The sequence below is a fragment of the Schistocerca serialis genome, chromosome 2 (assembly GCF_023864345.2).
Source record: "Schistocerca serialis cubense isolate TAMUIC-IGC-003099 chromosome 2, iqSchSeri2.2, whole genome shotgun sequence".
In the NCBI taxonomy this organism is placed as follows: Eukaryota; Metazoa; Arthropoda; class Insecta; order Orthoptera; family Acrididae; genus Schistocerca; species Schistocerca serialis.
Window position 1 is genome coordinate 854,039,047 of NC_064639.1, and position 19,294 is coordinate 854,058,340.

Consider the following 19,294-nt stretch of genomic DNA (forward strand, 5'->3'; position numbering starts at 1 on the left):
ATGTCATGAATTATGACACCAAATTGCTACAATGGTCCAACACTTACTGGGATTGTTTACTAAAAGAGGCTGTAGAGCTCCAACTAGATGATGACATAATAAATAAAGACAGTGGTTTTCAGCCAAACAGGGCCTTGACCCAGCCTTGAGTGTGGGCAGAGCACAGCAGCAGAGTGCATGAATATCTGCTCCCATCACTGTAATTAAAGAGGACAAAGACTTGTTGTTGCCACAGTGCACACACTCACCTCTGTTGCTGGCGACAGTGGGACTGAGGACAAAGGATCATGCTCCAGTGATACACTTCTGCCACTTTTATGCCAATTCACAGACAGCTAGAGCCTGCTGGAGGGGGTGTTTAAAGACAGCATCCTGTGGAAGACAATCAATCATCAAGAACTCCTGAAGATGGGGAAAAGTCAGCTTGCCGGATGATGACACCTGGCTAAATACCCGAGAAATATTAAAAATATTTGTTTTACTAATGTGAAAGTTCACCAGCATCATATACAGAATACAAGCTTTCTGGATTTGTTCCAACATTTTATCTACCTCCATGAGAAATTTTAACATTTAATGAAGCTCAGTCTGTCGCTTCTACCCATGAGCAGCTCAACTCTTGTATATGTTCCCTGTTGATTTCGAATTTTGTCTGTATGTTCCAAGATGTTTACTATTCTCTATGTACTGACTGTACTCTCCAGCAACTAGCTGATATGCTGAGTTGGTCGACAAACAAAGACAAAAACATAATTAGTCAGTAATTCTTTAAGACACAGTATTGACCAAAAATATTACCCAGATGTTGAGACAAATTGCACACCTTTCCTCTCTTGTCCCATCAGGATGCTTCAAATATTCTGCTGTGAGTAGGCCTTCCGAAGGAAATAGTATTACAAGAAACAAGAGCATTTCTTACCTTTACTTAACTACACAGAAAAGAATAATATTTTTCAGAGGAAGAAATAAACAGTTTATAAATAAGCATTTACATCATGTGGCAACATTCTCATGTGTGCAATATTAATTAGAAGGTGTACATGTGTTATCACTTTTTTTTTTTTTTTTTTTTGCAATATTGAAGAAAGCTGTTACATAATCTAAAGCTTTATTTTTAAATCACTGTTTTTTTGTAACAACATGTATGAAAGTGCACCACTGTGCTAGAGTCAAAACTAAGTTTTTCTCTGTTTTTTTACAACTGCGGCATTGAAATGACAGATTTCACCTGGGAAAGGTGAAATTTCCTTAAAACTATGTATCCCTATTCAGAAACAGTAATTACAGGGCAACTAACTGGATGCCCTTGAGTGTACGTCATTTAGTGAATTGAGTGGATTCTTTGAAGACAACGAGATTGTTGCTCATGAAGGGATTCAAACATATAATCATAGACCCATAATACCACTATAAAGTCAGGAACAGAAGAGTAATGGAAGGAAAAACAGAACTTCAAGTATACTAGAGGAATGATCACTAGAGGAGCACATTGATAAATTATTTTTAGTTGGCTCTTGCATCTGGATAACCCAGAAGCTTTCCCTTTCCAAACATGGTCCTGTGTGGTGGTCAAAATAGCAAGTTCTATCATCAGATTGTTAAAAAATCAACAGAGAGTTGAGACATTCCACTAATCTTGCTGACTACAAATTGTTGATGTGGTTTCTTGCAAATTGCATCTAGGAAATAAGTTATTTTAACAGCAGTAGTGAAAATATTTTGGTGGCCCAGTGACTTGTACTGCTCTCCTGTAATGCAAGGCCTCTTATGTCTGCACTGTTGATCCTTGGTCCCTCGTCTGACGCATCAGAGTGTAGAACGTATATGAGGCATTTATAAGCTGCAACAGAACACACGCAGCAGTGAGAGATGTTTATGAGGAATACAGCAATATTTAAGTTCATTTGTTGTGGTTTTCAGTCTGACGACTGAATTAGTATAGGTGTCCACGCTAGTCTGTTCTGTGCAAATCTATTCATCTATGCATAACTACTACAACCTACATTCACTGTTTACAGTAGTCAACCCTTGGTCTCCCTCAGCAATATTTACCCCATCCTTTCTTCCATTAGCAAATTAACTATTCTTTGATGTGTCAGTATATGTCTTCTAAACCCTTATCTTCATTTAGTCAAGTTGTATCATTCCATTTAAAAAGTTCATTGAATGGTGTCATAAAACAAAGAAACACAAACGTACTAACAAAATACCTTTATTCGGCAACAAAGTAATGTCTACTTACTGTAACATGGTTGAAGGTAATCTGGATGTGAGCAGTTTTATACCAACACTGAATTAGGGGAAGCATTTATTTACGTATGATAGTTACATCGATAACTGTGGCAGTGCATCGCCTCCACACACATCGCATGGTGGCTTGTGGTGGAGTATACATGTTGATTAGATGTAGATGATATAATGCATTAGTTGCATGTAGCAAAAACTTATATTGAAGTTTGAAATTGCTGCTTGCTGGTTTCCACAACTGCTCACTCCCATTTAAATCATATGCTGAACATAAGCAGCAGCAGAAATGTTCCAGGTTGTCAGGCCAATCGAGACGACTGCTTTAGCTGCCTAATTATCATGGCTGAGGGCTGGTTGTACCACTGTGACCATGAGACAAAGGAGCAAAGCAAGCTATGGAAACATGTTGATTCACCAGGGCTTAAAAATGCGAGGACCTAACCATTATGAGACAAGGTGACGCTTAATGTTTTTTTTTTTGGGACTGCCAAGGGGGCTACTAACAGACGATGCGTTTAAGGGCCAAACAATCACAGAAGCACACTACTGAAATCTAAGGAAGAGGGAAGCTGTCCAAAGGACTGTTTTTGCTCCGTGACAACAGTGCAACTCATTCTGCAAAGGGCAGTCACACATATGCTGCTTCTGTGGGGCTTTCAAATTTTGCTCCCCCCTCCCCCATAACGATATTTTGGTAACAAGACACCCAGTGACTTCTTGGATGAAGAAACCATTGAATGGCATGTGTTTTCAGAATGAAGATACGATGGTTTTCAAGAGGAAGCATTTCCAGGACAGCCAAACTGCAGACTTCTACACTCAAGGTCTCTGTCATGTCATCTGTCATTCAGAAAATGTGTTGCATTGAAGAATGAATATGTGGACAGAACTAACATCGTCACCAACTCTCATGGTGGCAACTTGATTTTTTTTCCACACGTACACTATCAAGACATAGTCAACAACTTGGCCTTTTGTTGTATGGACAAAGGTAATAGGTGAAGCAAACATAAATTTCCTGGGCTTATCTCCATGGCAACATCTCAACAACCAGGAAGACAGATTTCATAAAAGAATAAATTTTCCTAAGGAATTAGGGGAATGATACATTCTTAATAGAGAAATCAACAACCTATTCCTTGAAAAAATGTTTTACAAGGCATGGCACATGCGATTAATCACCAACAGTCAGATAGTGGAAATTCGCAGTTCACCAAACAGAAGATGCTTCATGTGGCTGCATTGATTAGACAGAATTTGTAGTGATTGTGCATCAAGCTGTAGAACTGCTTCAACTCTTATAGTGATTACACTTAGGCATAATATCTTTGACATTGTTTATTCCTTGTTTTATTTAATTATTCTGTTATTGATTTTTCACATTGATGCACTCTCAGATTGCATTGAATGAACATGCTATGGAATGAATTTTGCCATAAAGTTAATTTATCATGAATCAGAACATTTTTGGTGACCTTGATGTGATTGTATGTGACAGCCAACATAAACTGATGTAGTATTCATACTGTGTCATTTCAAACATCAAGTGCAAATGGACTGTGCATCATCCACGAACTGCATTGTTGACATACTTTGAATATCAAGAGCTGATCAACAATGCCTTGCGCCATCTGTGTACCAAGGTTTCACGTCAGACCCAGCACCATCCCTTGACGAGCCCCTCAGCACTTCGGTTAATTGAGTCACTGTCAGCCCACCACCTTTTAGGCAGCGGAATCCCATTCTATGGTTTGCGTAACTATAAGAGTCACAGCTGATGAAACTAAAAGCTGTTTTACAATATACGTGTGACTCTCACAAGAAAGTCATTGTCTACTGCAGCACTCCATGTGATAGAACCACAAAAAAGCGTTTAAACGGGAAGTGTCTGTCACGTTGTCTACTTAACACATCTGCAGTGTTTGTTAACAATGTCCAGCATGTGAATTGTTGCTTTAGTTTACTTTTGAGTCTTTCGGGTATTTTGTGTCTCTTTCTAAGGGCACTACATTTATTTGTACTTTAGATGGTCACTATTGTTCTGGGTAACCACATGTGCCAGAACAAAGATGCAGAATGCAAGAGCAGAGAAGACGGTGAGGAAATGTCGGCCAGTGGTGCGTGGAATTGGACCGTGCCGTGCCAAGAGTGACACCTGGAAGAAGTAAATATAAATGCCACCGCTCCTAGCCATGGCTGTTCAGATCAGACCAGTCTGCAACGGACATTTGTGCTACACTATCAGATTGTTGTGATCCATACAAAGTGCATACTTGGACTTTGTGTATAGCAAGAACTTTACTGTTTTCATGTCGCCTCTCACTAGCGACATTTGCTGTAATTAAAGTTAAGTATTGTCAATTTGCTTTCTAGAAATAAAACTACTAATGTTATTTGTGTGAACTGTTGTATAGCATCCTGAGAACACATCATCCTTTAGGCGCCCTGTAAGCAACAAGTGGGCAAGACCCCACAACTGGCAACGAGGATGGGATAAACAAACTACGTGCCTGCCGGCCACGAACTTCTGTTTTTTGTTGCTGGCTCATTGATTCTCTCTTGTCTGTACTTTGCAGGGGTGCATATTGCTTTTAACTATTTCTTGTCATTATTACTAATAAGTGTTTTCGGGTGGGCATTGCCGAAAATTTCTTTGATTTTGTCTTTTGCCTTGTATATTTCTTTTGCACATGTTTCTTCCAACATGCCCACCAATCTTGTCCCACCCCCTGCTCAGGCGCCTCAGCTGCAAGTGTTAGATGCCACACAGCTAATGCAGATGTTTCGGTCTCAGATGAACCAGATTTCTACCCTGCTCAACACAGTACAGCAGCTACTCGCCAGCGCTGTGCACCCTACGGAATAAGCACTGCCTACTACAGCTGCTATAACACCTTTTCGATAGTTTCTTGAACAGGAAGAGGAACGGCTTGAGTGGCTCTCACAGTTTGAGGTGCAAGTCGGTGCCCACAATATACCAGGAACTGTGAAACTTTCTTATCTTATTATCAATGGTAGGAAGAGCAGTGTTCCGCCTCATTCAAAAACTTTTTCCTAATGCCCCTCTGATTGAACTGTCTTATGACCAAGTAGTAACATCACTAACAAACTATTATGATCAGCAAGTGAATGTGGTAGCAGCTTGGTATCAATTCTTCGATTGCAAAATGGTCCAAACAGACTTATCACAAGTGGGTAACAGATTTGCAAGGTATGAGAATGACATATGGCCTGTTAGGCTCCCCATGCCTGTCTAAAACTAACACACAACTCACAGCTTATAATGGACAAGACATTCCCATTCTCAGAACGTGTACTTTGTCTACTATGTATTGCTCGCATATGCAAACAGTGACTTTTACAGTGCTACAATCACGCAAGTCTTGATTCTTTTGATTTATTTGGCTTTAACATTCAGGATAATGTGTTGTCAGTGTCTGCATTCAATGCGAAAGACAGTGTAGCGAGGTTGCTAAAAGAATTACTGAAACTCTTTTCCTCCGAATAAAACTCGTGCACTGGTGGGGAGCGCCAAAAGATGATCTCAGTTTGAGGATGGCTGGCATGTACCAGATTCCGTATCAATGTGGCAAGTCGTATATTGGTCAGACGATGCGTACCGTCGAGGATCGATGCCGTCGCTGAACATTGTTTGTCAGAAAATCACGCTATGGAGTATGAACGCACGAGGATTCTGGTACAGATGTCGAGAAACTGGGACAGCGTTGTTAGAGAGGCCATCGAAACTCGCACCACTGACAACCTCATAAACCGTGACTGAGGCTATAATCTTAGCAAGGCTTGGGAACCAGCGATTGGGTTAATCAAGAGTAAATCAAGCAAACGTGTAGTTGTGACGACCACAGTGGACAGAGCCATCACTCCGACGTCATCTCAGACGCTGTCGCAATCTGTTCCATCCCACGACCATGGCGCAGGGCGCGGACAGCGGAGGGAGCGCGCCGCGGGTGGAGGGTATTTAAATCGGCTGCCGCCGTGACCGAACCCAGTTCCCTCTGAGCAGCCATAGCGTACGGATCTCCGTGCCGGCACATTCACAGGAGCTCAGTCCGTCAGTTCACCTGATGATGGCGACATGTATGATCGCCGAAATATTGTGCCCGTTGGACACTGTAGGCCGGCAGTACACTCGTGGATGTTTTGATTATCAAATATGCTGGGAGAAACTCAAGAATCACATCTTTTCTGAAGGTTTAGACCAAGCTCACATTTTTGTTGCACATATTACACTGAAAGACAATGCTCAGCTGAAATTTTGCCAGGCCAGAACTGTTCCCATTGCATTATGGGACAAAGTTGTGGCTGAACTTAAAGAATTGCTAGCCAGAGGGCAAGTCCACTGGTTTTGTTCTCCAAACCTTCAGGTCGCATTTGTGTCTTTGTTGACTTTAAATCTACAGTCAATCCACAAACTGTGATTGATACTTATCCATTGCCATGGTAAGAGGATCTCATGGACAGATTAGGCGCTGGGCGCTATTTTTCAAAAATTGATTTGCGTGACACCCATCTTCAAATACCGCTCCAAGAAGAATCTCAAACAGTGTGTGTAGTAAATACTCATTTGGGCCTGTTTAAATATTTGCTTTCGCCTTTTGGCAGTGCTTCTGCACCCGCCATTTCCCAACAGTATTTGGAACAGCTGACTGCACAAGTGCCAAACTGTTCAAACTATTTGGACGACATTGTAGTAGCAGGTTGTACACCTGAAGATCATGTTGCAAATTTCTGAGCTTTGTTTCATGTGTTGTCTGATGCAGGACTAAAGTGTAGACTGGACAAGTGTGAGTTTTTTAAACCTGAGTTGCAGTATCTTGGTCATGTCATAAACAGTCAAGGTGTACATCCCCTTCAGTCGCAATTGTTAGCCATACGAGATTTGCCAGTTCCTCACAATATCACAGAATTGCAGTCAGTTTCAGGGAAAATTAACTGTTATATTTGGTTCATGCCGAATGCTGCACAAATTGCAGCTCCATTGCATCCCTTTTGTTTGAACAGATGAGTGCCAAGTAGTTTTTCAAAAACTTAAAGATGCATTGCTCAGTGATTGTTGCTTAATTCACTTTGATCCTGACAAACCAGAGGTATTGCAAGTTACGGAATCGGTGCAGCACTTTCGCACATTATTGGTGGCAAAGACAGACCTACTGCTTTAGCATCAAAAGTGTTGTCCAAAGCTCAGTGTAACTATTCACAAACTGAAAAAGAGGCTTTGGCTATTGTGTATGGTGTCACCAATTTCACCACTATTTGTATGTCAGAAAACTACTTAGTAGTGGATCACAAGCCTTAGCAGTCATTGTTTTATCTGACGAAACTGGTTTCTTTATGAGCTGCTAAAAAATTGCAAAGATGGGTTTTTGTTGTTGTCTCAATACCAGTATGAGATTTTGTATCGTCCGACAGCTCAACATGATAATGCAGACGCACTTTCACCTCTTCCGATTGGCCCTGATATGTACTTTGATGCTTCTGCTGCATCTTATTGTCACATTGCTGCTCAGGATTCTGAATTGCTTCAGATTTTACCGCTGAACTATAAGAAAATTGCACACGCCATGGATGCCGATTCAGAATTTGAACATTCTGCTAAAAATTCGCACATCTTCGCCTCATTGCACAGCATAAGGAACTCTGTAGTGCACCAGTACTTTGCACATTGGCATAGCCTTGCTATACAGCAAGATGTCATTCTTGTTCAGAATGACAGTGGACAGTCACGTGTGTTGATCCCCCAAGCTTTGCAAAAAGAAGGGTTCCAGTTGCTTCACCAGGGACACTGGGGGATTGTTCGTACGAAACAGTTAGTGCATTGACATTGTACTTGTCATCATATGGACGCCCAAATTGAATAAATGATGCCACAGTATTACAAATGTGTGGAAAATCAGTCCGCTCTGCTAAAAGAAATGCTCTGCTCGGCCTAAGTCGCAATCGACATGGGAATGTGTGCACGTAGCCTTTGCGGGACCTTTTTGAAACACTCATTGGTTGATTGTGGTTGACTCATATAGCAAGTTTCCTTTTGCGATGTCCCTGAACTCGACAACGTTAATTGAAACATTCTGTGAGCGGAGTGGCATACTGCATCAAACTAGTGCATCGTGCCATTCACAGCTCAACAGTGAAGCAGAACCTTTTGTCTGAACATTCAAGCAGCAGATGGACAAACTTCACTCCCCACACACCATGGATCAAACATTGCAACTGTTTCTCATCTCATATCGCTTGCACCCGTGAGATGGACCATCGCCAGAGGAATTGCTTCACAGCTGCCACCATCGCACACTGCTCCACCCTCTTCAGCATCTGGTGCCACAGGAAGGCCGCAAGTATTGCTTCACATCATATGATATTATGTCTTACAGAATTTTTAGCGGCAGCAGACAGTGGGTACGAGACAAGATCGTCCGTCGTCTTGGCGCTTGCACGTATCTTCTATCAGGTCCAGATGGCTTTCAGCACCGCCATCAAAATCAACTTTGCCTCTGTCATGTACACAATGATCTTTCAGTCTCTTCCCCCAGATTCATGGGTCCAGAGGGCAGTGCGACTGCAGCAGTCGCCAGAGGGTGTCATCACGACACCGCTGGACTACCCCATGGAGACGGACCCTTCGTCTCCTCCACGTCCTCTCGTCCTACCAATGGAGCTGGACCCACCCATATCACAGCAGTTGCCGCCTTCTTCGTCTGGATGTGTTGACACCCCTGCAGTAACAGCTTCTGGCCCATCGAGGCACCTACACTCCTGCATTCCCACGGTGGTCGCACTCCATTACTTGACGCTGGTCCGTTGTTTGGGGGGGGAGGAATGTTCTGGCATAACCACAAGCGCTGGAACGAAGATGCGGAACAGAAGAGCATAGAAGGCAGTGAGGAAACATCGGCCAGTGGTGTGTGGAATAGGAACACGTTGCACCAAGAGCGACACCTGGAAAAAGTGAATATAAACGCCACTCCTGTTAGCCTCGGCCGCTCAGATCGGGCCAGTCTGCAACGGACATTTGTGCTACGCTATCTGATTGTCGTGATCCGTATGAGGAGCTTACTTGGACTTTGTGTACAGCAAGAACTTTACTGATTTCTTGTCGCCTCTCACTAGTGACATTTGCTGTAATTAAAATGAAGTATTGTCAATTTGCTTTCTAGAAATAAAACTACTAATTTTATTTGTTTGAATTGTTGTATAGCATTCTGAGAATGCAACCGTATAAGCAACCAATGAGTGGGCAAGACCCCACAGCTATAATGCTGCATTTAATTGTTTTCACACAGTTTCTATGAAACTATAAGTCACTCACATGTGTAAACACCCTCATTGTAAAAGCCACTTAAATACTTTCAGAAGACAAGGCTCAAAAGGATGGAAGAAAATGTCACCTTGGTCTTATTACCATAGCTGCAGCTTTCATTATAAAGTAAATATCAAAAGAAAGGTGCGGCAAAAATAGAAGCTGCTGCGTTTGACTGTGGCTTCAAAGAAGGGACGAGGAAAAGGACTGTTATTCCTTATTGATAAAGGAGTTGAGGCTGGAGGATCCACTACAGTTTAAAATTTTGTTTCGACAAGCTGTCATCATCCACTTCGCCTGAGAGAAGCAATTTCGCCAAGCAGAAAGCAAGACTTTAATTTTGTGTTTATAGTTTTTCATATGACTGTTTGTTCAACTATATTAGGTGACAGATGTCATATTTTATTACTTTCCAGGTGAACCGTTACATTGCGATTTCTGGTGACTGGCGAATCTTACAAGAGCTTGTCGTTTGCACATTCTATTTCAGTTTCGAGTCTGTCTAACCCAATAACAGGTGTATGGTGTGAAATCTGCAACTCTTTGAGGGATAAATATTTGAAGGTACTTGTTTCCTGTATTTCTGAATAAAAAAAGTGAGAACTTTCACTTCACTTCTTCTTTCTTATGAGCTCCAACAGCTGAAGAGGAATGGCTTAGAACAGCAGCAACATTTGATAAATTGTGTAACCGAGATAAAGCTTCAAATAATACTTACCGAAAATTGCAGATATTTCACGTGTTAACTTTTGTGATGTGAACAACCTGCTGTATTATATTTCACTGAGCAGGAGCGAGGTACACAGTTCACATAGGACTTCACGCCATTTGTCAGCTGTGCTCCCCACTTGGTCATCTGCCCATGGGCGAAGCACTTACATATGCATGAGAATAGGATCCATCCTATTCCGCTGTCTGGTGATCATAAGCATGAATCTTGTGCAAGTGGCCTCATCTACACGGTAGGTGCCGGCAGAAAGGTTGCATCATGGGTAATCTTGCAAGCTCATATGTCTCATGTGGAACAGGCATAAGTACAGTTATTTTGTCACTGCACTTAATGAAGACATGACTGTTGAGGTGCAGGCCTTACCACCGATACATGACTCAGAAGATTGCCGTGGTCACGCCGTCTATCACAGTCTGTGCCAAAATGCCTTGAGAACAGAGGAGTTAGGAGACCACTACGAACACTAGCAAGCAGTGATGTTAATGAAGACATTCTAAGGAACATCCGGCTGTCATGTCTCCTGCTGGATGCACAGAAGGTCCTCACAGCATGCGCCAGAGATCTTAATGCATCAGCGCAGGCTGTATGGTGGAGATGTACCTGACTGCAGTGGTAGCGACTGTTGGCTTTCCAGCAAATTCTCTTATAGTACCACTATAGATGCAGATCGCAGAGCTCACTGCATAACAGAATGAAGGTCTTCATTACTGGATGACTTGGCTGCTGGTAAACCTATCGAGGTATAAGGTCATGCTCCACGAAATTCTTCTGTTCCTAACGTTTAATCCGGAACTGCTCTGGACATATTCAGAGGCAGAGGAGCAAAGATGTCCAGTGCTGTTCTGGACAAAATGTTAGCAACAGAAGAGTTTTGTGGACCATGAACTGGCTCACTGCATAATTCACGGCACTGTGAACATGATATTCCTGTCATCAACCTCAATGATACTGCTCACTGCAGAATGTTTGGACCTCAGGCAAAGAAATGTATTCTGCCATGCAAGGTAGGAAACGTGACAGGAAGTCAGCAATGATGGAGACTGGCTTTCTGTACAGCAGCTGTTCACTGTTGATCACCGATCTCTATACCAAATTCCAGTTCTTGGTGGATACAAGTGCAGATGTGTCTGTTTATCCATCCACACATCTGCCTCTTTGTAGCTTTGCCACCCGCTGATCTACAATAAAGGCATTGGTCATCTGACACATGCACTAAACCTAGGCCAGCGTCATAATTTTGAGTAGCAATTTATCAAAGCAAATGTGACACACCCCATATGAGAAGCCAGCTTCCTGGTGTTTTATGACCCGCTACCCGACCTCAGACATTGTCGACTACTTGATACTACCATCAATCTGGCCAGTCAAGTAAGTGTATGTTGTATGGAGGGTACAGCTGTCCGGATGACCCTGGTAACTCCCATTCATAGAACTTCTTAAGCAGTTCCCGGAGATCAGAAGGCAGCTGCTGACACTAGCATCAGTACGCCATTCAACAGTGCTTTACATTCTTACCTCACCCCTTGACACTCAAGAAGCTGAAAGTAGCTAATCTTGTACAGGACATCTGCCAACCACCAAGCAGTGGCTGGGCCTCTCTGCTATACGTAGTGCTCAGAATGAACAATGGATGGCATCCTTGGGGTGATTATTGACAGCTAAAGGCAAGGACTATTACAGACTGCCACTCAGTACTGCACATCGAGGACTTTACTTTTAACACCTGTGGTAAGCATAACTTCTCCACCTTAGACTTGCTGACTGCATATTATCAGGTACTGGTAGCACCACAAGATATTGCTAAAACCGCTGTCCCCAATCCATTTGGCCTCTTTGAGTTTACAAGGATGTCATTCAGGTTGTGTAATGCCATTCAAACTATCCAGTGTTTCATGGATGAAGTGATGAGAGACTGGGACATCTGTTATGTGTACATTGGTGATGTGTAAGCTATGTCCAGTTCTGAAGCTGAACATCTGCGTGAGATATTCTCATGCCTTCATTTGCTTTACAACCCTTCTGAATGTGCCTTCACAGCTTCAGAAATCTACATCTTGGGCTACACAATTAAAGTCCATGGAATTTGGCTGCCATGAGACGAGATAGACATAATAGGTAATTATCCACAACTGGTGGTTGTTCATGAATTGCGGACATTTCTAGGCATTACCAACTTCTAATGTCACTGTGTGTGGAACCATGCATTGTTAGCTGCACCTCTGAATTATCTTCAACACTGTTCACACAGACCAAGTGACAGACTGCTGTACAATAATGAAGCAGAGACAGCTTTCAATAATGTAAAGACTGCCATCACCAAGGCCGTTCTGTTGGTACACCATGTTCTGTGATCACCGCTTGTGTTAATGGTTATGTGCCAGCAACAGTAATAAGTACCATGCTACAACAGCAGATAGATGATCTGTGACAACCTTTGGCACTCTGTAGTAAAAAACTACCTGCTTTACAGCAGAACTGGTCTGTGGCAGTGAACCGTATATGCAGTATGCTTCTATCAAGCAATTCAGATACGTGCTCGAAGCTTTGTCATTTGGACTTCATCGGACAGTTTACGAACAACATTGTCCATTGGAGGGAGTACTTAATGTACCAGCATTTGCTCTGGGATACCAGCAGATGCTCTCTCATGTTGAAGTGATCTCAAGTGCAATTGATTATGAGGCCTTTGCACAACAATCCAATGATGAACTGCAAGATGTATTGGCATGGCCATCTTAGTCTTCTGCTCTGTTGCAGTCAAGTGCCACCAAAAAATATGCTGTTGTACTGTGACGTTTCCACACTGAAGCCATGACCTTCATGACTCGCAGTTTATGACAGCAAGCAATTGCATTGCTGCGCAACCTGTTTCATCCTGGTGGATGTGCTACAGCATAGTTGATGGAAGGAAGTTGTGTGTCCTAACACAGACAAAGAATAAGACATTTTTCCACCAATACATAGCATGTCAGTGTAAAAAAAAATTGCTTGCCGCGTAAGTGCACTCATTGGTACATTCATTCCCCTAATCAATGATTTGAATGCATCAACATAGACATTACTGGATCATTGCCACCATCAGAAGGATGTACTTAATGTCATACCACCATAAACTGATTCACTGCCTGGCCGGATGCATTCCTTACATCCGAGAACACCGCCAACACTGTCGCAACTACATTCTTCCGAGGATGGATTGCCCATTTCAGCATACCATTGTACTTTTCCACCAACCAGGACGGGGAGCTCGAATCATATCTGTTCGAGACACTTGCCACCATGTCAAGCACAAAGCGCATCCAGACAGCTGCTTATCATTGGGTAGCGAATGGTTTCGAGGGTCAAAGCATCTCTTTAGTGTCCCAAGTCACACCATTGGACTGAGAGACTACCGACCATGCTACTGGGCATTCACACAACCATTGATGATTATATGAAAACAATCACAGCTGACCTAGTCTTTAGCCAACCAGCAAGATTACCTGGTGAGTTCCTCTGCAATGTACTGGAAACGATCCTTGATGCATAAGGCTTTGTCATCAAGCAATGCTCACAGATACGGCAACTTTTGCGTATTGCAATAAGAGAAGAAAAGACTCATAACCGATTCATCTTTGTCAATTTGTCGAACTGTAAACAAGTGTTCAATTGACGTTACGTGCTACACAAACCTCTGCAATCACCGTATGATCTACCTACTACAGCAGAGAAGATAAAAGGTTTAGAGGTGACATCATGGGAACACCAACAACAGTTTGCATTGACAGTCTAAAATCCGTCTTCAGTGCTGCTCCCACAGAGGCACAAAAGACATGTACCACACCACCTACAGACACCACAGAACCACCTGCCACCCATAACCGACAACCTGCCAAAGAAATAGTGTCCTACCCCTGATGGCTCCACAACAGCAACAGCAGTCGTCATGCAATCTGGACATCGCAGCAAGTTTAATTGCAAATATTGTTAGCACTAGGGAGGGGGAGTGATGTTGTGGTTGTGCATCAAGATGGGGAAGCGTGCAAGTCGTACAGTGATTAAACTTAGATGTAATATCTTTGACATTGTTTATCCCTCATTTTATATAATTATTCTGTTATTGATGTATTCTGAGATTGCATTGTTTGACATGCTATGCAATAAATGCTGCCTTAAATTAATTTCTCATGGGCTGTAACAAAGTGATCAAACATGCTGTAAATGAACAAAAATATTTATGAAGAACACTTTATTTGTAATGAATATTTCTTAATAAGAAAAACTTCTGACATTGAGTCAGTAAAATTGAAAGTTTATAGCTTAATCTCTTGAAAATTATAACATAATTTATGATATTGTATTTAATGCCTTGCTAAAATAAAGGTGTGAGGATCATAATGAATACTATGTTATTCGTTCTGTGCCATCAATCCATCATAATTTGATACATTTCTTTTCATATTAATGTCCCGTATTTGTGTCCTATGTGTAGCTCAAGGTTTTTGAATTCCAATGGTCTCAACAACATTCAACTGGATTAGGTGAATGCTGGGGACTACCACATCGTCTAGGCTGTGACTTTCTTCAGATGCCCACTTAGAACAATATCTTCCAATGGGAGAAAGTTAGAGGTGCAACAAAATTAAATCAAAACAAATCCTTGAATATTATACAAAAAGTTAAAGTTACAAATTGTGCAATTTTATCGAAAACCATATATTTAAGACAAATTCTGCCTATTCCTAAAGAAATATTCAAAAACTTTGTGAGTATAATTTAAAAATACATATGGCAAGGAAGTATTTCAGATTTTCCACTGGAATAATGTGGAAATTAGAACACAGGTGATACTTTTAAACTGATATATGGCGGGAAAATGTGGCATTGTTCCTTAAGAGGTGCCTGAAATTAGTGAGAACTACCCAGATACTATAACTTCTAAACTGATGAACAAATTAAATCCAGAAAGTACACAACATCCACAGTTGCCACAAGGTCTGGAAATCAGGGATTTCAAACATGTCAACGAAATATCAGGAAAATTTGAAAAAAACACGAAAAAATCTCGTTTTTGTGTCAGCAGATATAAATGGTTTGTTTACTGAGATGTCTCATGTGTCGTCACTGGGTGGGTGCAGCTGAGTATGTGTGCCACTTCCCTACTCCCTCATTCTTACTGCTTCTGTCTTCCTACCAGTTCCCTCAGCTTGCAGTCAGTGCTGCTGTCAGAGATTGTTGACACAGAAGTCATAGATGATTGTTATCTGTGAGTTGTGTCTGAGTGACTGTGTGTATGCTCTTGTTTTCTGACAAAGGCTCTCCATCTTCAGGCCACGAGTGGCCTACCGAGACCATCCGACCACCGTGTCATCCTCGGTAGAGGATGTGGATAGGAGGGGCGTGGGGTCAGCACACCGCTCTCCCGGTCATAAGATGGTATTCTTGACCAAAGCCACTACTATTCGATCGAGTAGCTCCTCAATTGGCATCACGAGTCTGAGTGCACCCTGAAAAATGGCAAAAGCGTGTGGCGGCCTGGATGGTCACCCACCCAAGTGCCGACAGCGCTTACTTCGGTGATCTCACAGGAACTGCTGTATCCACTGTGGCAAGGCCGTTGCCCTCTGACAAAGGCTATGGCAGAAAATTTAGTTGTGAGAGTGTGATTGTTTTCTACGTGCATCTCTGTGGCTCAGCGATCATCTTTATGGTGAATTGATACCTATCCTCATTTGTATTGGTTCTCAGAGGATATGCGCAGTTTATCTGTTGCACAGATTGATCAACATGGTCTCATTTCATCAACATGGTGTCTGTGACATGTGAATAGCTGGCCACGAGTGGACTTCCATGATGGGCCAAAACCGCAGGCCATTTCTCTGGGTATCTCTAACGGATCGGGCCTGTACTGAAGGCCTTCATTTCCCACTAATGTGCAAGCCCTGCCCATTGGATCTAGTTTCACCAATCTGCCTGCAGTCCGGGTCTATTTGAGTCTGGCATAATGCGGCGGATTTTTGTGGTTTATCCAAGGACCCAGGACTGCGGTGCTCCTTGGCAGCCCAGAGGCCACAGGCGATGGATTTCAGGAATTGCAACTGTCTCACTGTAAGTACATTGCACAGTGCAGCATTTCACAGACATTTTATTTATCCTAGTATATTTTGGCACTTAGAAAATAAATTATATATTAGAAAGAATGGACGATAAGAAGAAGATTATTGTGGCAGTGGCGCTTGGTCTGAGATGCCTTCTCACGGTTCTTGTGACTCCCGCCGTTCCTTGTGACTCCCGCCGTTCCTTGTTACTCCCGCCGTTAGAGGTTCGAGTCCTCTCTCGGGCATGGCTGTGTGTGTTGTCCATAGCGTAAGTTAGTTTAAGTTAAGATTAAGTAGTGTGTAAGCTTAGGGACCAATGACCTCAGCAGTTTGGTCCCACAAATTTCCAAAAATTGTGGCATTCCCTGGCAGTTTGCATGCTATGTACCCATATTTGTGTCGAAAGAAAAATCACACAATACCTGTAAAATAAAAGATATAACACAGTGACTAATAACTGACAATAACAAACACAGTAGAACTAACATTTTATTGGTGGTCACGTACAGTGCTGATGTGCACAATTCTTCCCTGCCTTGAACACTTATTTCAAGAGTCCTGCTTTTTCTGAGGTTGTTTCTGAAATCAGTGAAGATATTTTAAATCTGTCTTCCGACTCAAAGGAAATGCATGACAAATGTCACTAATGTGTTTCGTTTTATTGAAATAAAATAACAGTTTTCTTAATGAAATGCATAACATTTGCCTTGCTTTATCCATCTAAAAATAGTTCATCACAAAAGATTTTGATGTTAGTACTTAAGATTTTTGGTCACATGGGGAGAAATCTACCATGGGGGCCCTGCCTTTGCAACATCTTTTCCCTTTCATGCTGCGTGTCTATCCTCTTGCTATTCTTTTCCCCATCCCTTGGGGAACATGTCTGGGGTGTTTTTGGGAATGTTCTGCATTGTCTATAGCTGACATAAGAACAGTCTCACCACTTTTTCATTCCTGTTTCCTTTCTTCATTCACCTTCTCCTACCCTTCCTCTGCTTTGGCGTTTGAGGCTTCTCTTTTTTCTTCTTCCTCCCTGTGCGTGCCTGAAAGCGGGCCCACACATCTGACATGCAACAGGTGACGAGTAACATGTAATTCCCAGTCCTGTGTTGACAGGTAAGGATCACATATATTCCCTGATACAGACCAGGCCCAGGGAAGGGAGATTGCCTGAGCTGTTACCTTCCAAAACTGCTGACTGGTCTGTCTATCAGGTGTTTGGGAGGTGTGACCTGAGGTGTGAACAATCACCTAAGGCGGGTGCACCCTGTTGTGAAGGGGACCCCCAATTGGAAGGAGTGTGCCGTCGGAGATTCTGACAATCATGAGAGATTTTCTCACAATGAGCAAATTATCTTTACAATCAACATCTACAAAATGTAGACGGAAAGAGGCTAAAGATTCAAAGACCCTCCCAGCTGCCCCACAGTTCCTCGTGGTTTCATGAACTGAAGATGGTCAGTCCTTTGTAATGGTACATCCATTTATTATTCAGAAAGGTATTGTTTCAATTGACGGCCCTGTGAAATCCTGCTCTCGTTTATGGAAGGGCACTTTGCTTTTGGAGACTACTTCTGATTCTCAAGCACAACAATTGCTTGCCGCTTCACTTCTCCACAGCTGTCCTGTTCGTGTCGAGACCCACAGAACTCTGAATTCCTCCTGTGGTGTTATTTACACTAGGCTGCTCAATGGTCTGACTGAGGCCGAAATCCAAACATACCTCTCTGATCAGGGTATTATTGCCATCCACCGGGTGATGAAGAAGGTACATGCATCCTTAGTGCCCAGACTCTCTCTTTTTCTTACGTGTGATGGAGATGCTTCCATCCAAGATCAAAGCAGCCTATGAGGTTCTCACAGTCCGACCATACATTCTGAACCCAATGCATTGCCATCAATGTCATCGTTTCAACCACACTCAAATGTCTTATAAAAACCAGGCCAAATGGGACCCTGTGGTAGGGATGCACACGAGGGCGATTATCCACTTACTTCCTCCTGCTGTATCATCTGCAATGGCGACCATGCCACCTCCTCTCGAGATTGTCCCATGTATCTCAATGAGCAGGCTGTCCAGGAGATCTGCATAAAGAAAAAAGTTCCTTACCCTGTCGCTTGCAAGTTATTAGCTAGTCACAAACTTTGCATTGTACTGTCTGGCATGTATAGTACTGTTCTTGTTACATCTCGCTCCATGAAGGACATGGCCATGCAGACATGCAACTTCAAATTCAGCTCTGAGGTTGTGAAATCGCCCAGTGTTATAGTAGCATCACAGTCCCCTCTTCCAGCTGTAGAACAAGCCATCAAACTCTTGCTTCATGAGGCAAAGTCAATAGCTACACAACTGACAGGCCAGGAAGGACAGAAGGAGTATTCCAGTACAGAATTCCTACATTCCTCCAGCCAACCAACACTTGAGTCTTCCTGTGCTAATTGGAAAGGCTTGAAGAAGTTCCAAAAAGGCAAATGGTCTTCGCCTTTGCCAACTCAAAGATTCTCTTCGACTGTGTCGCCACATGATACCTTCATCTGGCCGTCCTCCCTGTCGCCTGTGCGCACCACCAACCATTTTTCTGCATTGGACTCCGTAGGCCGACAGCAGAAGAAAGCTGACACTTCAGTGGACCTCATGGAGCAGGATCCTCCTGCCTCTGTGCCCTGTAGCAGCGAGTCTTCGCAGAGTGGCACTCGGCAGCTGCCGACATGACACCCCTTCATTTTTTCCTCATCATGACTCTCCTCCAATGAAACTTTTGCGGCCTTTGATCCAATGAAGAGGATTTATGGCTGTTTGAATCAAAGCGTCCACTTGTACTCTGCCTTCAGGAAACAAAATAGTGTCTTCATGACCGCTTTGAGCTTTCGCATTTATTCCTGGTCCGTTCTAACCTTCCACCTGAGGTCGACATTCCATCT

General features: G+C 42.7%; 1 protein-coding gene across 1 annotated transcript in view; it reads right to left on the reverse strand.

The window, feature by feature from the left end:
- Nucleotides 1–1,147: 1,147 nt before the first annotated feature.
- Nucleotides 1,148–19,294, reverse strand: part of LOC126456465 (odorant receptor Or2-like) — a 99,155-nt gene continuing 81,008 nt past the window's right edge. Inside the window, exon 5 of the mRNA XM_050092216.1 lies at nucleotides 1,148–1,840. Within this exon, the coding sequence (XP_049948173.1) occupies nucleotides 1,766–1,840 (75 nt within the window). The 3' untranslated portion in view covers nucleotides 1,148–1,765. The remainder of the gene's footprint in view (nucleotides 1,841–19,294) is intronic.